Raw genomic sequence first — 23,310 nt, forward strand, 5'->3', positions numbered from 1 at the left:
CTAACATAAGGTTTTGGAACTGTAACAAACTTCTCTGTTTAGGTCTATGTTAAACACAGTTTGTCTGCATTCATACACAAAAAGTAATCAAGAAATGGAATTACTTCTGTTCAGCTGTTTGGGTTATTCTTGCCTCACAGTGCTGAAACAAACACTGAACTCCCTATTCATTCCTCCCAACAAAACCAAACGATTGCCAGTGTGTTTCCACACTCAAACCTGGAATAAAAATAAGGATTCCACACATTCCTTGTGCAGCCTCTACAAAGAGACTTTTTTTCTTGGAATAAGTTACAGTAATATGGATATTCTAAGTCAGAGACTCAGCAAACAAAAAAAGTAAGAAATTCTTTCTTTCTCTTTTATGTACTGGAAAGGTAGGCCAAAAGGTTTGTTTTGCTTACTATAAGACTTCTTGTTTAGCATTTTTGTTAACAAAATTTAGGGATGTTGAAAATGTTACATCTTTACTCCAAAACAACCCAGAAATACCAGGTAGGAAATAGGGTTCTAAACATTTAGCATTGACAGCTTTTCTTCCGTTTGCTAGGATTTTAAGGTAAATATATTTTATAGACAACCTACAAAAGAGAATTGTAAACAATCTTAAAACAAAGAATCCCCTTACCTCAGTTAATCAAATTTTTTGCTTATAATGAATGATCCTAGTAGTACTCTATTGTTTTATAAAAAATGGGGTATGCAAGATAATTTCAGAATATGAAAGCAAACAAAAGCAAAAATTCTAGATGTCATTTTAACACCTATTAGAAGGGCAACAAAAAGTTTTCCCTTTTGTAAATGATCACATCACTAATTTAGGAGCTGCACCATCATTTCCAAACACATTATCCACCACAGGAAATTTCAATTACATTAGTTATTAAACCTAATTAATTAAAGTTGCATCATTTCTACACAGGTGCACTTGTTTTTGTTCAAGGGAGCCTTACTTGCTCTCGCTCCTTTTTCTAATCAGCCTAAGCAAAATCAATATATGAGAGCTGATACTGCCTGTTGGTAGTTGAAGGAGGAATTCCAATTCATTTAGTTACAGTTAATTTGGAAACACTTTCTCTGCCACCGTAATTGCCTTTTTCTCTTACCTGAGAATCAATCATTTGACTTGATTATGGGAAGGGGTGGGGGGATACATCTTTTCACTCTTCACTCTACAGTATTAAATTACTAATTAATGTTTTCCAGGTAACATTTTAAATGAGGAAAAGGCAAACTTAGATGATAACAACTTGTCAGAGCTTGAGGAAAACCTCCTGTCACACAAAACGGCCGTGGCTGTTTGGGCAACACCAAGAACTCCCACAAGCTGCTCCGCACAAGGCCTAACACAAAAACGTTTGCCGTAGTTTTGACTCATCTTCCCTCTCTTCCCACTCACATCCCACCAGTTTTTCTAAGTTTCTAGTTTTTAATTTAGCTCTTCCATTCAACAGCTCCTTCAGATTTCTCTTGTGTCTCCTACATACACCCCTTGTCCCCTTTATATCCTCTCTTGTCCTTCTCTCTCTTTGGCTCCTGTCTTCTGCCATTTTTTCCCCAAGACCATTCCCAGGTACTTGAAAATGTGACTGCTCAGCAGTGAAGCAGAAAGGGAAAACCCAGGCACCAAGGGAACCTTACTGCCTAGGCCTAACCTGAAATAGACTGACACGGGAGCAATTAGAATGTAATTTTATGTAATAAGATGATTTATTCATTAGTACTAGGCAGGGATAAAAGCTTACAGCTGATGACAGAATCAGGTTTGTTACAGCTGTCAGTTCTACCAGTAAAATGTATTAGTCATTTAATTTCTTTTTTTTTTTACCACCAAAAGCATCCTATAATTACATGTATGTGCCCCTCCTCATAGAAAGAGACTTTGCACAGAGTTCTTTATTTTCATAATGAAAGAGTAACAATTAAAGTGTCATGAGATGATTGGTCTGTCAGTGACTTTGATTGACCCACATAGTACAAAAAAATATAAAAAACCCTAGTAAAATATTGGACTCAAAATACCTATATTTCTTCATAGAAGGAAGAGTAATAAGTATCAGTTACTTGAAGCATACTCTTAGCCAAGAGATCTGTACAAATATTCAGATGGCTTCTTTCAAGGACAGCTGCTTTAACAGGAGTCAGCTCTCATTTCTTTCCCGCTTTCAAAGCAATTTCAGCATAGAAGTCTGATTACCAACATCTAAAGCATTTTTAAACTTGGCCTTCTAACCAATACTGATTAGTCTCAGCAAAAGATTGCCATGAAAACATCTGCACCACTGATGGCACGTGGAAGAGAATAAGAACATCAAGGCTTTGGTTCACCATCTCAAACACCAGCCACAAGGCCTGAGACTCTGTTTTGTCTTTCAGTGATCACAGCAGGGGAGCACACTTCCCCCTTTGGAGTAGCTCCTAGGTAAAATTCACATTGGACAGGAGTACTCAAGGCCTGCCCCTTTCCTTATCTGCTGGAGAACAGGAATGCTTAGTCCTCAGCAAAACCATACCTGAACACTGATTCAGTTCTTAGTGCGACTTAGCTGGCAGTAAAAGGGCAGAAAGGACTCTTGCCTAGTACAAAGTCTCCTGGGTCATTTCACCCTCCCCCTATTTCCCATCTGCCCTTCAAGGATGTGGTGTTCTTCAGAATATGAAATCACACATTAGGCACCAAAAAGGGTGCTCATCACAGAAACGCTAGTGATGCCTCACTTTAGGCAAGATTCTCAATCTGTATGAGCCAGACCCTGTTCCTGCTATCCACCAGCCAGCTGTGGAGAGCAGGAGCACGACCACTGCACTATTATGGGGTGTTTTGTTTGCTTTTATGTGTCAGACCTCAGTAATATTAGCATGCATGACCCTGTTAACATTTCAGACAGAGAGATGAAACCACTAAAAGCCAACTTATGATAGAAAGGAAGGCTACTGGTGTCCTGGTCTTTCTCAGGGCTATCCTTTTTAGAGTAGGGGTTGGCCATCACCACCCCGTTCCCACCCACGGCTTGTCAGCTGCACTTGTGCAAGCTGCCAGCACCTGATGGGACCTTGTGCTTGGTAGGATTTCCCTGGATAACAAAAACACACCCCCAATCACCGTGACACCCACCTAGCTGCTTAATGTGCCTGCAACGCAGCTGCTCACCTCAGCAATACTTTGCTGTTCAAGTGGCAAAAGATTGTTCTTTCCGTTTAACTACACCAGGTATTTTCAGATTCAAACTTTCCTCATCAGTTACCAAGATGATGTACATGTACAAAGTACTTGCAAATCCACTCAACTCTGCAGGTGCACAGCAGTACATTCAAATACCTCATCCAAAATATCTCATGAGGAATCTTCCCTTTACTGGGGCAGGAGGAGAAGCACCTGCTTGCGCCAATCACCAGCAGGTTGAGAGAGGTGATCCTCCCAGTTCCTCAGCACTGCTAGTCCCCTTGAGGACAAAGTCCAGTTCTGGGCTCGAAAGTACAAAAGGGACATGGACATACTGGAGAAAGCACAACAAAGATTCATGAAGATGCAACATGGACTGGAGTATTTGCCACATGAGGAGAGGTAGAGAATTCAGCCTGAAAACCAGAAGGTTCAGGGGTGATCAGATAAATATGTGATGATGAGAGGGTGTAAAGAAAACTGAACCAGACTGTTCACAGTGGTGCCCAATGAAAGCATGCAAAGGGGACAAACTGAAATACAAGGAATTCCATTTAAACATAAGAAAAAGCTTTTTTATTGTCAAGCTGGTCAAATATTGGAACAAACTACCTGGAGATGTTTATAGTCCACATCCTTGGAGATGTTCAACACCCAGTTGAGCATGGTCCTGAGCAGCCTGCTGTAGGTGATCCTGCTTTGTACAGGAGGTAGGACTGGATGGTCTCCCGCTGCCCCTTCCAACCTCAACCACTCTGTGATTCTGAGGTATACTGGTTCTAAGTCATAGAATCAACTGGGTTGGAAAAGACCTCCGAGATCTTCAAGTCTAACTCTTGATCCAACACTGCTATGGTTACTAGACCATGGCACTAAGTCTCTCACCTTAAAAACCTCCAGGGACGGTGAATCCACCACCTCCCTGGGCAACTCATTCCAATGCCTGATTACTCTCTCTGCAAAAAATTTTTTCCTAATATCAGCCTGATATTCAAACAAGCAAGTGGCATCAAAGTCAGGGACAATAAGCACACAAACAGATATGCAGACTAAACTTTTATCTTTTTTTATTTCTTTTCTCTTCGTAGCATCTGTACCTCATGTATTTGTCTATTCACACACTGTGACAGTTGTGAGGTCTGCTGTGGCATGCCCGAAGTTGTTCACATCATTCTAGGGAATATTAAATTCAAATGTCAGCTTTTAGATTAGATACATTTGAGTGTCTTTCTAGTATCCTTGTCAGCAGCAGAGTTAGGAGACAAAGATCTTGGATGCAAACAGGCTTTGCTCTAACACTTACTGACTCCTGGAGAAGAGTAACCAAGTTGAGTCACAGCACAAAAAAGAAGTGGATGTAAGCACATACACACACAAGTTTTCTAATCATCACCCCAGAATTTTGCACTTATTTCACATAGCAGCACTTTGAGGAGGTATGAGGCTGTGAACCCTTCCTCCTTCATGAAAATCAACAACTACAAATACCATTTCCAACAGGCATTTTACACAGTTGTTACAGAAAAAATTGTAAAGGCTTTGCCATCTGGAAAAGTTGAACCAGGAGAAACTGATTTTAATTTTTTCCAGAAAATCACAGTATTTCTTGTGCATATGTAATTTGGGAATTACTACAGAAGCCATATATATGTTAATGCTGTAGCTCAAAAGAAAACACATATGCTTTATCCATACTGTTCCACTCTGGGTCTGCAACACAACATGCATTCCATTCCAGTGCAGAACTCTGGACACCCCCAATACCTTTATCCTCAATCAAATTTACATGTTTATGGGTCAACACGTTGATGTAAAAAGCAGAAGAACAGAACCTAGCTAGGTATTAGACCTCTTTGTCACACAGGATTTGCAAAGCTTTGATTACACAGCAAGGGAAGCACTGAACTGGTCCCAGTTCAAACCTCTAAAAACATCTGATCCAATCCACTTACACTCAATAGAGCATTTAGACATAGACTTAAGTACATTCTTGATGTAAAACCTTTCTGATGAGATGGGAAAACACTGCACATTCAGGAACAGAGAGCTGAGAGGGATTAGTCTATACCTTGAGTTGACCGCCTATGATGGACTTAGACAAGTGGTGCATACTCTAAATAAACTCAGAACAATTTTTAGGGTCATATGAGATGACTGAAAACTCTTCGAAGATAAATGTTGCCCTGATTGTATGGGTGCAGTGAATGAGAAAAATGCTCATTGCCAAGACTGCCTCAACAAATGAACTGTGAGAGAAGGGAGATTTAGGTGTCTATTTATACAATTTAATGCCTGCAAAGAGTGAGGTGGGTTCCTTTACCTTCTCCTGGATCAGGATTCCCCCTCAACATTCGATCTTCAGGTTTCCTGAGAAAGAGGCTAATAGCAAAAATTCAGTATGAGCTAATGGTCTAAAACATTCCCTTCTGGAATGATCGGCACATCACTCCCTTTAAAAAACAAGTCTGCTTGCGTCATTTATGTGTATTATTATTAATATTACTCCTACCAGGGACAGCTGAACAAAAGCAGGAGGTGTATTTCTCAGAAGTTCCCCCTCTTCTGTTGCTTGTTTCTCTGGCTGAAGGCAGCTATGACTAGATCATGGTGACTACCTTTGCAGCAGATATGCCAAACAAGCACAGCAGATGGAAATCAACAGCAGATTATGGCCTGTATAGAAAGAGACCTTGTTTTCATAGTCAGGTACTGTTTGTAAAAAAAGAAGAGGTATAAAAACAGCCTATAAGATTTTGGTAACACCTCTCAAAGGACAAAGTCAGTCCCATTTTGAAGCAGCTATTCGGGGGGCAGCTGTGTCCCATATGAATACTGATATATAAATGCAGTTCCCTGAACAGTCCCTTCATGCCCAGCCCGATGACAACTTACCAGCGGGCAGCGTGGTATCTGGCAAGTTGTAGTGGATTGACCCTGGCCAGACACCCACTAAAGCCACTCTCTTCACTCTCCCTCTGCAGCTGGACAGAGGAGAGGAAAAAAAACAGCTAAGGATTCAGGGAGAGGTCAGTGACTGATTACCTTCACAGGCAAAACAGACTCAAAGGGGGGATAGTACTTAAATTTATTACTAACAGGATAAGAGCCAAAGAACAAGAAACAAAACAGTCTTAAACACACCTTCCCCCCACCCCTCCTTCCTTCCATGTTCTCCCTCCTCCCCCCCAGTGGTGAAGGGGGACTGGAATGGGGGTTGCAGTCAGTTGTTGTTTCTGCCACTGCTCAGGAAGAGGAGTCCTTCCCCTGCTCCTGTGGGGTCCCTCCCATGAGAGACAGTCCTTGATGGACCTCTCCAGCATGAGTCCATCCTCAGGCATCAGTTCTTCCCAAACTGCTGTCCCGTGGGTCACTCCTCCATGGAGTGCAGTCCTTCACGAATGAGCTGTACCGGCGTGGGTCCCCCACAGGGGCCACAAGTCCTACCCGGGATAAACCCGCTCCAGCGTGGGCTTCCCTCTCCAAAGGCCACAGGTCTCCAGCAGGACCCCACTCCATCCTGGGCCTCCCACGGGGTCACAGCCTCCTTCATACATCCACCTGTTCCAGCATGGGCTCCTCCATGGCTGCAGGTGGGTCTCTGCACCCCAATGGTCCCCCATGGGCTGCAGGGACACAGCTGCCCCACCGTGGTCTTTACCATGGGCTGCAGGGCCTCAGCTCTGGCATCTGGAGCACCTCCTCCTCCTCTTTCTGCACTGACCTCGGTGTGTGCATTGTTCCCATGTTCTCACTCTACTCTTCCCTGTCTGGAATTCTTTCTGTGCAACAACTTTCCGTTCTTAAGCATGTTATCACAGAGGCGTTACTATCACTCCTGATTGGCTCAGCCTTGGCCAGTGGCAGGAAGTCTGTCCTGGAGCCGGCTGGCATTGGCTCCACCGGACAGGGGAAGCTTCTAGCAGCTTCTAACAGAAGCCACCCCTGTACCTATCCCCCTGCTACCAAAACCCAGCCACGGAAACCCACTACACAAATCTTCCTCCATGCAAGATAAATAGAGAGTATACTCTAAACAGAATGTTTTCCAATAGGATGAGACATCTGTGGGTGTTTTCAGCCTTGTATCCAAACAAAGCTCAGTATCTTACTAATCATATACTCCTAACATTCTGGCTACAAAAGGCAGTTTCTGCTTGGAGCAATGCATTTCACAGCCAGCTAAGGGCAACAGGTCTTTGCATAAAATAGATTAAAAATTTTTTTACATTATTTAGAGATGTACTGAACAAGACTTTACAATTTATAAAGCCTTTTGTTGATGTCATCCTTGAAAGTAGAACCTATTAATTTGGGTTCTGCAGGTCTCTGCAAATGTCAGATTGCCTTTGGTACAGAGCAACTTGCGTGCAGATCCCAATAAAGGAAAAATGCCAGCCACTTTTTAAGCTTCCTGAGGTTGACACATCTCAATTGCATGCAGTTAACCTAGGTCTCCTTTCCCTACCCTCTGCAAAAGAGCATTTATGACACAGATTTCTTCCTTTTAATTTACCCACTTCAAGGTACTCTTGAGTTCACACATTTTTTCTTGCTGAAATGAACCTAACTAATAGTGATGGCTTAAGGCAAAGCAATACATTAAAAAAGAATACGAAAGACAGAGCCAAGTAGAACAGAAAAATAGTTATCCAGCCCATCTTCCACCCAATATTAGTTACACATACCTGTGTCATTCCTGCCAGACAGCTATCTTATCTCACTACTGGAGATACTTGCTTATCTCAGTACTGGAGGTTTCAAGCCTCCCTAAACTATACATTGCAGAGTTTAATTAAGCTGAATTAGAATGGGGTTTTTTTCCCCTAATATCATAGAATCATAGAATGGTTTGGGTCAGAAAGTATCTTAAAGATCATCTAATTCCAACACCCCCTGCCTTTCACTAGACCAGATTGCTCAGAGCCCCATCCAACCTGGCCTTGAACACTCCCAGGGATGGGACATCTACAACTTCTCTGGGCAACCTGTTCCAGTGCTTCACCGCCCTCAAAGTAAAGAATTTCTTCCAAATATCTAATCTAAACCTACTCTCAGTTTGAAGCCTATCTAACTTTAACTTCCTTTGCTGTAAAACTCAATCCTTTAATGCTCAAAGGGCAGAAGTAGGAATAACAACTCTATATTTCACCTCTGTTCTAGGGTTTTACCTCTTTGAAGAATTAAAAACCATCCACTCTTTACCCAAGTCTTTTTTCTCGCCCACAGATCCAGGTTTGCAGGTATCTGTTCCTCTCTGAACTGTCTCTGATGAGTTTTTATTCTTCCTTTTATGTATGATGTCCAAATCTGGAAAACGTACCTTGGCCAAGAAAAGAGTTTCCCCATTATTTTACTGAAAAAAGAGATCATAGCAAAGAAGTCATCAGAGGTGTTTGAAGTCTCAAAAAAAACCCTGTCTTCTCCAACAAATTTATGCCAAAGCTGCTTGGCACTTAATTTGATAAAGCTAACTTACCCTGTTTCTGAGGCTACTATCATAATCAGTGCATGGTCAAAATACATGATTTTCCATATTCTTTAGAAGTGACCCAATCTTGTACAGCGACTTACACATATGGAAGTGAGTTCTCATACTAAGACTTATAAAAACAATGAAAAAAACTAGAGATATTAAACAGTGGCTGACAATTCATTGATCATTCCAGAATTAACACAGCTTTTCTAATGGCACAGTTGAACCACTTTTCACAGAGCCCCACAGAAAAGAGATGTAGGTGAATTAGATGAAAACTGGGAAGCAGAAGTCCCAGAGGAATCTAGATACAAACACCAGAATGCATACAGGTATGCATGCAAGTACAGGATAGTTTCATCTGTCCTTAACAGTGGATGGACATGTGGCAGGGGAGCCTGAAAGCATCTTATAAAAGCAAGGTTTGAGTCAGTGAAAAGTGACACTCTGTGATTATATCATTACTTTGCCAAGACACTGCCTTGAGCCAATACCCCAGCACTTTAGGCTTGTATGACATCACCTCAGCAGGACATTTACCTAAGCCTATTTGTATATCAATGTCTATAAGCATCTGGCAGGATGGTGTCAAGAGGATGAAGTCAGGCTCTTCTCAGTGGTGTTTAGCAATAGGACAAGAGGCAAAAGGCAGAAACTGATGTACAGGAAGTTCCACCTAAACATGAGGAAGAGCTTCTTTACTGTTTGGGTGACCAAGCACTGGAACAGATTGCCCAGAGAGGTTGTGGAGTCTCGTTCCCTGGACATGTTCAAGAACCACCTGGATGCAATCTAGTGCAATGTGCTCTGGGATGACCCTGCTTGAGCAGGGAGGTTGAACCAGACGACCCACTGTGGTTCCTTTCAACCTCACCCATTCTGTGATTCTGTGAATTGAGGATACTGATTTTATAACAAATGACCATGGGTTCAAAGATGCTGGTCATATATTTATATGCTCATTTTCTCCTCACCATACTGATTCCTAAAAAAGCCATAAACATTACTAGAGCACATTCATTCTCCTGAATTAATACAAGTTCCGATTTAATAATGTATCTCTACCTACCTAACTATATAAAGACTGATCATTTCTATAGGGCTTTTCAAACTTCAAAATAATGTTAAGTAGGTGGTAGGTATTATGGCTGGTATGGCACATAGAAAGAGGGGACATTCCAAAACAAATCACACCACTTGAAGATTTTAAATTGAAAGTGAACCCACAGAGAGTAATGGAAAGAGTAAATTTTCTCTAATTAAATTAGAGGCATCAACCATTCAAGGGCCTGACAGTACTTCTGTAGTAGCCCTGACTTAACATTAAACAAATGCTGATTGCTTCCAGCTTAAGTCAGCCCAGGATTGCTCTGTAAGTGTCTGTGCACTGATCCGTGGTGGTAGGTCACCTTCAGTAAATGAACAAATACATTTCAAAACAATTTGAACAAGTGTAAATTTTAGGTTGAGATAGTGGTCATTTGATAATCTGAATGCCTTAATCAGCTACTGCTCCACGGAAGCACAGGAGGTTGTTTTGCAGATTTAAGAGGTCAGAGGGACAAATTTACTACGTATACGTAGGAACAATCAAACCTCCATTTTCTCCTACAACCAGGGTGAGACAAGAAGATTCTGACACCTTACTGTTGAGCTATTTATCTGATTGCACCCTAAAAAAAGAAATGAATAGGCTTATGAATCATAAAACGATACTAACTGCAGCGAATGATGGAATTCATGACTCAGGCTACTAAGATTACCACGTTTCAAATTATACTACTTACATTTCTTTTATTTAGTGCTTTGCAATATAATTTGTAGTTACCATCAATTAAAAAACAGTCATAAATGGAACTTCTAAAAGATAAAAAATTAATCATGATTTTGAGCCAAAAAGCAAATAAAAACGTCAGAAGTTTAATTTTACAAATGCCCGGAGGCATAGTAGTAAGATATTAACACTACATGCTAGTCTGTCAGCATGCTCTGACTAGAAAGTTTTCAATACACTGAGTATTCAGTAAACCAAGTTCAGCATTTTGGCTTGTCTAACAGCACTAATGGGTTGTTTCCTGACGCTGCGTTCTTACAGAGGACTAAAATGGTAGCTCTGGTACAGAGTTAGGACCAAGAGGAATACTGCCACCCATGCTTTAAAATAGTATAGACAGCACAGACACTAGCAAGTACTCTTCAGATGTACTGCTTAGAGCAAGTTTCGGTGCATATTACTTAAGCTTCTTATCAGAATTTGTCTTTTTTTTTTTTTTAGAGAGACTTTCACTGAAACAGAAATACCCAGGAAGGAAAAAGAGGTGTTCAAAACCAAAGTCGCTGGTATCCAATGGACTCCCTGAGTTCCCCTCACCCTTTCTATCTGCAGCAGTAGAAATAGGCTATAAAGAAGAGTGAGGGTTTTGATTCTATATTTAAAGATAGCTCTTCCCTAGTAAAACACTGGGACAATCTGCAGCACACATGCAGACAAGGCCGGAAGCCTATGAAGTTGGAGAGGAACAGACCACTTCGTGACAAATCACTATAACATTATGTCATGGTTTGAGATACCCCAAAATCCAGTTCCCTAGCTCCATTCCCCCTCCCACATCTCAACCCAATGTGAGATGGGTTTTTCCAGACAAAACACAACCAGACTCAGAATGGGGGAAAGGGAATATATTACAATGACTGTACAAATAAATACTATAACACATTATAGACACGATCACAACTATCTCTACCATGACATATAGTATTTACAATGGATCAGATCTCTTCTCCCCTCCAAATAAAAGTCCAGGAGGAAAAGAAGGGCAGATCCCTTCTTCAGAGCAACAATGTCTCTAAGGCAGCAGTCATCTGTCCTTTTCTCATGCAGCAGCTGATGGCTGGATCTCTGCCAGCACTCACAAGTGAGGCCTCCAAGCTCCTCTCGGCCCCTTGACGCAGGCAAAGGGGTCTTCCATGGGCTGCATCACCCCAGACAAAGGTCGCTTCATCACGTCATATCACGAAGACGCAGGGGGTCTTGGTGACGGTCTGGTATCTCCAGGAGATTCAAGCTCCTTGCAGGGCCTCTGTGCCCTGTCTCAGGCTGCGAGCTTCTTTGTAGCTTGCAGCAAGGGAGGGCCCCCAAGGCCAACCTCCCACACCATCCTGGCTGAGCTCTCAGGACAACCAAGCTTCTTAGCTCCTTTACTCCATCTAGGACTTCTAATCAGTAAGAGTCCACCCCCTCCATCTTGGAGGGATCTCAAAGAAAGTTTAAGGGAGTTTAGCAGTTCTTACCCCCAAACTCTCTCCCTGTAGAACTTAGTTCTGTTCTCTGCTGCTGTTCTTTCTCTCCCAGCTTGCAGAAGTTCTGTCTGCTTTGCTGCATGGTTGTTTTGCTGCTCTCTTATCTTTTCGCTCCGTGCCGCCGCTCCGGTCAGTGCTGGTCTGCCGCTGCTTTCAGTATCTCTTCTGCGGCTCAGAGTGGGGAAGGATCTCCTAGCTTATAGCTACAGATACATAGTCCAGCTTAACACTGTTCCACATCCCTGTAGCCCCCAACCGGGGCTGGGGGGGGCCCAGAGGCCCCGAGGGGCTCAGAGCCCCTTCCTCGTGTCTCTACAACATGGCTACTTCTTCTAACCACCAAAAACTACAACTCTTCTCTTCCGGTCTGGTTGTGATATGTTTATATTTTTGCAGGAGCGCCTATTGGGCAGAATTTCAAAACTTCCAGGGGTTTCCACCCCTTGGGGGCTACCACTTTCTTAGCCTCTGGGGGGAAAACAAGATCCAAACCACTACACATACCCAAACGATCTGACTCACAGTTTATGCACATTAGCAGTCAAGTTACTTGCAATGGCACTATGAAAGAAATAACAGTCTCCAACAGAACACCAGCACCAAACCATTCCCACCCTCTACAATAGTGACATTATGTTTGTAGAGACAACATAAGGAATTAAGTACTGAAATACAAAGGCTGTCAAGTCACAGCGACTGAACCATAAGGCCCCGATAGCAAAAGAGGTCCCAAAAGCAAAACAGCTTTGCAGATCACTGTAATACAACAAAGTAAAGCTCTAGTTAACAAAATATTTCAAAAGAGAATTAGGAAAAAGCCATTAAGGTAAACATACTGTTGTCCAACCACAACAACTTTGAGATATTTTTTTTCTTTCATGAGATGCATTGGAAACTGTGGCCTTAACTGCTCTTGCAAGTCACAACCAGCTATCAAAGAGAGGTCGGCATTGCTTTTGTGAAATCACCATTTTGACAGTTATCTTAAGTTAGAAGGAAGAGAAGTTGCTTATGGAACAGAGCTGCATTTCCCAACAGCAGTTTTCAACTTTAACCAAAGTTCTATGAGGGAAAAAAAAAGTTTTTCAAATAACTTCCAATTCCAGCAGTCTTCACCTCCTGATATGGAGGTCAGTGGGCTTTTCCTTTGGAGTATTCACCCAGCTTTCATCACAGTAGTTGGACCAAAGCATCTTCAGTCTATTAGCTCCAAAGGAATTCTCCTAGTTTCTCTCCTGAGGGACACTAAATTGATTCTGTAAACTGAAATACTTGTACACAAAGAAATCCTCTGAGTTGTGCTGGCCATACACATTCACATTGCATGTGACTTTTTTGCTGCACAAGGCTTCTTGTGTGTTTGTTCAGTATTTCAGCCGGTAGGGCTTGCACAGCTTGCAATTTACCACAGTTACACAAAACTGCATAAAAATTTGAAGTGTACTAATTACCACTTAAAAATCCTTCTACAAAATTTCAAGACTGTCTACTGGGTACATAACTCTTTTTCTCCTTCTAGAATTGTTCCTGTGTCTACTCTACTGTTGCCTTGGCAGGGCAAGACTGGGGGAGCAGACAATAACTTAATCCACCACAGCATACACTAGCAACACTATTAAGAACTTGCATTTCACAGATTTTCAGGTTCTGGTAACACCACAAGAGACTGCCTTTGAGAACGACAGAAAAACTTTATTACCAGAGTGAAAGAAGAAAAGTGCTCAAGAATTTAGTTAGAAAGACAAGCTGCAGCAATGCACAGAGTTCTTGGTAAGTGCTGGAGTTCCCTCAGCCCTGGAACTAAGTACATGTAACCGTGTACTAATCATGAAGCTGCAACGTGCACTTTTACAGCACAGGTCTCCTAGGCCACATCTGGAAGACAACAAAACCAAAGACAGACCTGGCATGGGCAAAATCTGCTGTTGAGTCATCTAAAGGAATGTAATCTTGCATCTTAAAGCCCCAAATGTGCACCATTTTCTTTCACTTCAAACCAGGACTCTTTCTCCAGAGCTGTCAAATATGCCAGTTCCCAGTATATTGATGCCAGGTGGTACCTCTCTTGGCTTTGCCAAAACACCAGGTCATAGAGTTGGAAAAGGAGATCATAAAGAAGTCAGAGGGCTGCTATTAAACTTGCAATACCATATTCAGAATATCAGAAATTTCTAGTCCACACTGGGCTGGTCAAGATGAGACAGAACAGATCCAATCTGCTTGAGTATGCTACCAATTGTTAAGGTTGCAAGGAAGTTGAATAGCTAGAAGTTCACAGTGAAGAAAGGTGTGTCAGGGAGTTTTGGTAAGGTTTCCCATCTCTGCTGTGCAGCAAGTGGAAGGGAGTCTCACCCACAGGCCTGAGACAGCTAAATGGCTACTAGTAACACAGCAGGTAAAAAATGCAAATCATCACATCTTCACACAGCAGGTCACATCTTGTTTCTCCCCATATATTAATAACACACCTTGCAGTTTTAACACAGAGATGCCAGTCAGAAAGGATTCTAAAACATATTTTAGAAAAATCCAATTCAAATGGTTTTAATGTAGGCTTCCACGCAGTGTGATCTTTATGTATTGCAGTCCCTGAATCTAAAGCTGCCAAAACCCAAATCCAGCATCTGAACCCATGAGCTCTACCACATGTCATAACAGCAGCTTTAGGACAATTTGACAATTGTTTTTGGTCTATCTAGCTGTAGTGTGCCAGCTGGGAAAAACACTTTCCAAGACAACTACTGCAGGAGCTATGGCATGGTGCATTATCTTAGTGCCTGACAGCACGCACCCAGAAATCTGAGGAAAGTTGTCATGAGGGTTTTAAATTATGTGAATGAAGATTTGGCTCTCAAACATCCACTGTGGTCAAGAAAGTCATCAACTTGCAAGCTACTCAACTCCTGATTTGAAATCAGTTTCCTTACAAACTGAGGAAATTAAGTGACTGCAAATGAAATCAGTCTTTGTTCATTTAGGGGAACTTCTTGATGCAATTACCTATGAAGGAATATAATTCAATCTGCAGGCTACACAAACTTGTAGGAAAAATATCGGTAAAATACTAGTGAGTGCTGATAAGTAGGACCCTGTACTAGCAGAGAGCTGCTTTGAAGTACAAAAGACCACACCCACCCCAACCCTTCTCAAAACTACACAGGCACTGGTGTTAAATACTAAAGGAGTGAGCAGCAAACAACTTGGAAAGATGTAGTAATATTATCATGGATGTTAGTGTAAACATGAAGATTAAGAGGCGATGAACAGCAGGAGTCTCCAGAACTGATCGGAGATAAAGCATTCAGAACCAGAGTAGTTCCCCCAGCTGCACCCGAACCATGGAGACAAGAAATGTTGATGTTCTCCCAACCTGCTTAAAGATCTCCTCTTCCCAAAGAAAACCAGCCTTATACCAGGTCTGCAGGCTAGTTTAGGTAGAGGCAGAGGAAGTGGTTACAGGTGTCTGAAGACTCTGTTACCAGATCTACAGCCTAGAAGACAACGGTAGTAGCCAACTTGGGTATGACATTGTGAGCAAAAACCAAGGCTGATATGAAGTCACAACTGGTGAACACCAAGATGAGTGCACAGAGAACACAAATCTGAACAGTCCTCATGAAAGAAAGTTGTCAGCACCTGGAGCTGGACCTGCTGGTTTACCATTAAAGGCATGAGTAAGTAAGAAGATATGAGTGTCTGGGGCCCATGACAGCAACTGAATGCCTTGCTTCCCACCTGACAGGCCCCCACCATCCTGGTCTCTGCAAGGACACTGCTCAAAGCTGCAGAATGCTGATACCAAGGAAGACTGAGGCAAGTTTCCTTTGGGCTTCTTAGAAGAAGCAGCAAGTGAGAAAAAAGGCAGGAAGGTTCCTACAGGATGATTTCAACCTCCCCTCTCTATCCTCCAAATATCCACCTTCTAGCCATAAGAGATGCAGTTGAAAGAGGTGTGTCTTGAACTACACAGCAGGCAGTTCATTACCATAGATTAGTATTCAGCTTTGGCAACATGACCCTCAACCAACCTATTTTCTTAAGGCCTCCGGCAAGTAAGAAATGAAAAGAAAGCCAGAGCTACAAAATTACCATAGAAAATGTCAAAGTAGAAACAAACAGAACTAGTGACACTAAAACTGTAATCAGCATTTAATTTAAATGGGAAAGGCTCATAAGTAACAAAAGGTTTCTATTACTTACAGCTGGTGAAGACATTTTGAAGGGTCTGCAATTTTTTTTTTTAATCAAGCATACACAGAGACTTCTGGTTTCAGAAAACCAAGAAGGTTAACAATTTGGGGATTTATGTACACTCTAGGATGCATGGGCTCTGAAGCAGGAAAACTGAGCAAAAATTTATTCTAACGTATGTTACACAGCATGATACAAACCTTCAGGTTAGTCTTCTAACCTCTCTTCAGTGTTTAATATTAATTAAAATTAAAGTTAACATTTTATTAATGGTGAAAGACTGCAATCAGTATTTGGAAAGCATTCCACAAAACTTTTAAACTGCTCGTATTCACTGACAAGGTATTATTCCTGTGTGATTTCTGTAATGAAAATATTAACTAAAAATTCTATATAAAAATACTTTTAACAAAGGTTTTATTATCACTGGTTATACACACATTACAAAACTCAAAAAAAATTATATTTAATGAAAAGAGGATGAAACATCTTACGTGCTATTCCAAATAAGAAATCTAATTTGTTAAGGATAGAAAACCAAGTCTAATATCAGAGGTCAGTCTGCCAAGGTAGTGTCTTCTATCCACCGTGGACCGTATTATTGTACCTGAGGACTCTCCAATTCCCCTGGTGCTGCTGCTTGCCTATTACATACTGCATTTTTACATTCTTCATCTGACAACAAGCAGCTTCAGTAATTCCTCTGCAAAATAGTAGTCTGCCAACAGTGCTGTCCAAGAGCAACACCCAGAGGCTAAATATACTGCTACAGCAACACTGTGCATTCTGACCATTTTCTTTCTGAGGAGCATTGAAAACCTTCATAAAGATAAACAACAATTTCCCGTAAAGAGCTGACAAAACTCTTTCAATAGTAACAACAACAACAAAGTGTTGGAGGTAAACAAACTTTTTCATGAAAATCACACCTTTATAGCTACTGCAAACAACATTTAAGAACAGATGATATATACACACAGTGATGTTGAGCAAATAAGCAGTAGTTTTTGTTAATGTGTGTGTATAGTATTTTGGCTGGCAGCAGCACTGCAAAGGAGCAACTAGAAGGATGACTGCTCTCCACAAAGCCAATTCCATTTTTCAAAAGCAGAAAGACAGAAAAGAGGAAGGGTGCTCACCATTTCTTTCACCAGTTCTCAAAGCAGTACATTGGTTTTTTTTCCTTAAATCCTGAAGGCAGTTGCTGTGGGAACAACTTGTCTATGCAATAACAACAAAACTCCAGCAAAAAAACCCTAGAGTATCTTTAAGAGGAATATATTATCTGGAATCAGAGCATGAAGAGGGATAACTGGATAGAAAAACAACTCACTAAAGCTTCATCTTAAAGATCTCTGGCATCTAACAAGACTAATCTCTTTAAATTTAAAGCCTACATAGAGAAAAAGAAAAAGGCCGACAAACTAAGAATACAATGAGTAATATCACACTTATCTCCCCAAACACTTAATTAGAATAAAATATACTTAAAAGAAAACACAGTGAAGACTGTATAATCACAAAACATGATTGCACCTACCTAACCTTTTATATTTTGAGATTTCAGATCAGGTCAAGGATTTCAAAACCAAACAAAACTAGAAGTCTCAATCAAACACCTGATGGAAAAGTTTCTCATCTATTAAGCAGAGTTTGCTCCGTTCTCCTCAGTTGATCACTTTCTTTTTTCCTCTTGTCTTTTCTCAGAATCATGTTTTTTATGTGGCTCATACTCTTTACCTGGTTGCAGTGAAACTGGAATTGCATCTACTACAAGGAAGCAATCATTCCTCAGCACCTACTCAGGCATCAGTCTGTTAGAGTAGAACAAATTCAAGAGAAGAGGTTTAACTTTATCATCCTACAGAGGGAGAAGGATTTCATAAGTAAGCAAAACAAACTCGATTACAAATTAAAACCAAGCATTTGATGAACACATCTTCTAAGTGCTTAGGGCTCAAAGCCTTCACAAGATGTTGTGCCATAGCATTCCCAATAGGCAGCAGCACTGACAGTCATAATGCTCATTAGCAACAAAATACAGTCAAATGTTCAGCACTAGGTCTGTCAACCTGGTGCCAGTAGATTTCACAGAAAGCATAAGGTTTTGAAATTTTTGAAATATAAATTCACTGAACCACTATAAATTACAGAAATACTCAAACTGGTCTTTCTACCGAGAAGGAACAAAACAGGTGCCATTCACCTTCTATAACTTCATCTTTTAATTTTTGTCATGTTGTTTCATCACTCTACAGGAGCACAGGGGGAAAAGAAAACCAAAGTAACAGGCTCTAAATTAACAGCAGCTATTCTGTTATTAACCCATCACTTACACTTAGGCTCTCTGGATTTATCAGAAGAGATTATGTGCCTAAATACTTAGCACATTAACAGCACTAGACTCAATAGACAAAACAAATCCACAGCTGCTACACATATGCTTAAGCATTAGCTGTTGAGCAAGAAAGAGAACACAAGTTCTCTTGGATTTGGATTTGGACAAGGGGACTACAAGAAAGACAATCTCAAATTCTGGTCTACAGATCTAGGTTACTAAACCTCAACTGGAACAGAATCTTTCCATAGGAAGGCTTGCTTGTTCACAGTCTCCAAGCCAGCAACTCTTCTGACCGGGGTCAATATTAACAGCAAAGCACAAGATACCTGTACACCTCTCACCTATCCCTCTTTCACCCAGACAGAAGAATCACTGAGAAGCAAAGGAATGTACACAAGTAGTCAAAAACTTGAGGACAGAAACAAGTAATTTCCAATTCTTTCACTAATTATCAGAGTGACTCTGGAGAATTAGTCACTCCCCAAATAATCTGAAATCTGGGTTAAAAGATGGGATCTGAAAACTGTTGATCTTGCAGGCATAAAGGGTTGTTCAATATTTGTAAAACATTTTAAATACTCAAAGGAAAATCTCTAGTTAAGGGGATGTGCAATGAAATACCAGTGCATCATGACTACATACTTCCTCTGTAAAATAAAGTGAGGGAAATCTGAGCACTTGAAGAGCTTGAAAAGCTTTGTACTTGTGTATTTGCATTTCAAGATACTGTCAAATGTCTATCAACAATAAATATCACCTTCTCACACTTAGGAAACTGAAAATTGATTCCACAAGGAGTACTGCTGTAGGACAACATTTCATCTTCTTTACTCCATTTCATTTTGTTTGATCTTACTTACTTTTTTTTTTTCAAATACACAAAACTGAATGCTGAAACACTCTGAACATTGAAGGTTGACATAGCTAAATGAGTGGCTGCAAGATCTTTCCACTAAACATTACCTTTCCTCAACAGTTACCTAACATTAATATCCCTGTTTTAAAGCTTTATGTTATCTTCCTGTGGCAGTTTTGCATTTGTTGAAAACAACAAAAATTTTACTAGTTGCAAATGTGCAATTCCTCTGGGCACGAGATTGAGATGGAAGGGAAATTATGGTCTGTCAGGAGCCTGCAGATGGGCATGGAGATTAATTCCGAATAAGCTGATTATAGATAAAGCACTTTAAAGCAAAATAGATTTTCCCCAAGAACTGGGACAAGGATTAACAGCCAGAGGTCTAAAAGATTCCCCAAGAAACAGCTGAAAGATATTTATTAGTACTACATTTCTTAGTAAAACCCTCATCTATATTTCTGAGCACTGCAGGCAACACAGATTGCTTACTGGTGGATTTTAGTGGTGAGGCACATGCATGTACACGCATGCAGGATGAATCCTTAAAAACAAAGTAAAAATCCAATGCTGCTTCTTTTCATCAGGAGGAAAAAAAAATCAGAGAAATTTGCTCTTATTAAAAGCTGTAATATTAATTCATCCCTCCTAAGAACAATACCAACTAAATTAATTAATTGTTCTTGAAACAAAAGCAGCTGTTTGCACTTCAGAAGGTACCTGTTACAGAAGAACACAGAAATATAATGCCCTGAAACCGGCCATTTAAACTTTGATTTGTATCCTTCAGACTTTATTTGTAAAGCATTGTCACAGTAGAAATTTTATGGAAACCAGAAGTGAGCCAACAAGTTTTAATGTCCCAAGAAATCTTTCCTAATTCCTTGGACAATTAAGTTTCCCTTATACATGAAAGAAAGTTAGGGAGTTTTAGTATCTAAGGATTATTATGCTTAATCCTGAACGCTGCACTGGGCAAATGGCTCTGTACAAATTTTGTGAAATACATTTAAAACCCCCTAGCTGGCCCTAATGTTCAATCATGAAGTACTGAATCTTCTTTCCTATAGTATTGTGTGTTTCATGAGATTCACTTTATTTTTAATTTAAAAAAAAATCAGGCAACTGTAATGAGCTATAAGATGCACATTTACAGGATCACCTTTCTGCTCGAACGCTGCATGTTTTATTATTCTATTTTCCATGGTAGTGTCCCACTGGAAATAATTTTGCAGAAGGATTTGGTAGACAGTCCTGTGCATCATCAGTAATGTTTTCATCACTGAAGAACATTGTCGAAGTGAAGTTGTTAAAAGACATACTGTAGAGGAGTCATCTAATAAAGCAAGATTATTTACAGTACTATGTTATACAGTGATACACAAACTACCCTGCCAGGACACTGAAGCTGTGTTAGTCTGGTACTGTTATCATGACAGTTTCTTAACCTAAACACAGTAAACAGGATACACTAAGCTCATAATGAACACAACTCCAGTAATTTAACTCCATCTTAAACAATCACTTCTGTAAAGCTGGCAAATCATTAATACACAAGTATAACTAAGAAAGAGGAATTCATTATTTGGTCTTAATTCCTGGCCAGAAGACTGAAAGATTATGGGAATGACAGTTACACAAGAAAATAACCCAAGGAAATACAAGCACTCAAGTAAAGAATGCACAGAGATGAGGTATAAATTGGGTGCTCATCCAAGAGAAGATAAGTTAGTGAAGATCAACTTCAGATGTTGGAGACCCAAGTTGTGAAGCATGAAGGTGCACAGATCTTATTCTCAAATAGTCACTGGACACTGGAACAGATAAGTTTCAAAGAAAGGGTCTGAAAATAGAGTTCAAGGGAAAAACAGCTGCTGGCATAAGGTAGAGAGAGAATAACAGTATCGAGACTAGAAAGAATGAAACCACAAATTGTATCATGCAGGGTTTACTTATATCTGTGCATTGTTTCAGAGGTATAGGAAAACTTGTTTCACAAAAAAGAAACCCAATCCAAAGAGTAAAGGGCACAGTACAGTTTTTTAACTGCATTTAAGTGATTAAAATGGAATTTGGTGGTTTATTAATGCTCAAGCACTGTGCTGTCATTATGTAGTAAGACAGATGAAAAAGTCAACTTCCTGATTTCAGAAAAGATAGATTTCTAATTCAAACACTTCCTTGAGGCTGAATCTCAATTACTTATTCCCCAAGTCTGTAACTTGGTGTGTCATTCAATTAATGGTAAAGAAGTTGCTCCTTCTGAGGTCTGAGTTTATATTAAGAAAACTTTGGGGCTTTCTACCTTCTCAGTCATCATTTTATTTGTGCATTCTATCTAGAATTATGTAAATAGTCAATTAAGAACATTTTTCAAGCCAGCACTTAAAATGAAATATTGACTTTAAAATTTGATCAACCACTCTAAACAAGAGCACTCTTATCTTCCTCATCTGACAATTGACATACCATGGCAACCACATCTACCTCAGGTGTTCCATCTCTTATATGCCAAACTCCTGGTTTTGCAATGCAAAGCTGTAATACACGGGTGGGTTTTTTCCCTTTAGCTAGGAAAGAAAACATCAATCAAGAAGATTCAACAGGTTTCAAATGAAAATGGATTAATACAATAAAATGGCAAGGAAAGACTGTTTTCTAATTTTAAGTAGGGTAAAACATGCAAGCTGCTCAAGTTTCTCTTACACAGAACAGAGGAAAAAATAGTATCAGAAGAAAGTTTTAGAAGATCAAAAGAAATAGACATTTAAAAATATGACGCAAAAGTACATGCCCAAGTTATGTGTTAATTACATAATCCTCTTTAAGAATGTTGAGGGGTAGGTGTATTCTAGCAGACAAATGTGAACTCTGTACCATAAACTAAGTATAATGCCCAGTCTTCACTATTACCCGGAAGCATGTAAGAGTACAGCACTTTCCAGACAGTGCCTGCAGGTTAAGCTGAAAATTCCTCTACTCTGAACAATTACATAGAGAGCAAAAGGAAGCATGTGTTTTGTCAGTGCTGGGCTCTCGGGACACAGATCAGCAGAGAACTCAGAAAAAATCACTGTCTCCATTTTGAAGGTCTGCGCTGCTTAATGAGGGAGAACACAATTTTGGATGCCTAACTTGAAACTGGCAACTGCGGAATGTAATATTAAGACTTGAGCTAGAATTTTCCATCAAATGATTCAATGCAAGACCAAGCCTGAGCTGAAGATTAGTTACATGTGGGGCAATCTCAAATTCAGCTGGCAAATTTGGATGAGGGTTCAGAATGCCAATCTTGCTGCATCCCAGACAGTCTCTTCAAGCAGAATCAGTATTTGTTTCAGTCTTGTTTCTTTGGGGGTTTTCTGTTTGGTTTGGTGTTTTTTTTTTTTTTTTTTACTTTTATTTTTTACCCTCACTTCTACTTACAAAACCCTTTAGAATAGACTATCTGAATAATGGTAGTAGAAGTGTTTCTAACTAAATCCTACAATATTAGTAATTATAAACATCTATGACATCAAGCTGCACTTCAGCTCATCTATTTCATCACTTATTCATCTGAGTAGAAAAATTACTTAATTTTAAGCAACAGCTTCCTAAATTGGGAATAAAGCATAATGAAGAGTTACTTTTATATGAATCAGCTTCATCCTCTCAACCCAGGCAATTGCCAGTGGCTACCTATCAACTTGCACTGTTAGGAAGTGTTTTTAAAATGCTACAGCACAGAAAGCATTACTGAAGCCATCCCTGTGCAGATGAAAGAACTGCCAGTATTTCCCAGGAAGAGCCTGATATACCTGGAGCTCCAGCTGATACTCAGTGAACCAGTTCCAATACATTAACTGCTCATGCAAAATTGCTGCATGGGAGCATAAGCACTTGTTGGGTAGCTTGTGGCTTTTCAAGTTTGGGAGCTTTGAACTTTTCCCATTTAGAACACATGGCACTGCCAGCCTAAGCTGGGGAGGCAGCAATACAGTGCC

General features: G+C 40.3%; 1 protein-coding gene across 1 annotated transcript in view; it reads right to left on the reverse strand.

The window, feature by feature from the left end:
- Positions 1 to 17,769: 17,769 nt before the first annotated feature.
- STK31 (serine/threonine kinase 31) overlaps positions 17,770 to 23,310 on the reverse strand; it is a 34,131-nt gene continuing 28,590 nt past the window's right edge. The window contains 3 exon segments of the mRNA XM_032688313.1: positions 17,770 to 17,988; positions 21,794 to 21,831; positions 21,834 to 21,894. Of these exon segments, the coding sequence (XP_032544204.1) occupies positions 17,770 to 17,988; positions 21,794 to 21,831; positions 21,834 to 21,894 (318 nt within the window).

This window comes from Chiroxiphia lanceolata, chromosome 1 (genome assembly GCF_009829145.1).
Source record: "Chiroxiphia lanceolata isolate bChiLan1 chromosome 1, bChiLan1.pri, whole genome shotgun sequence".
Classification (NCBI taxonomy): Eukaryota; Metazoa; Chordata; class Aves; order Passeriformes; family Pipridae; genus Chiroxiphia; species Chiroxiphia lanceolata.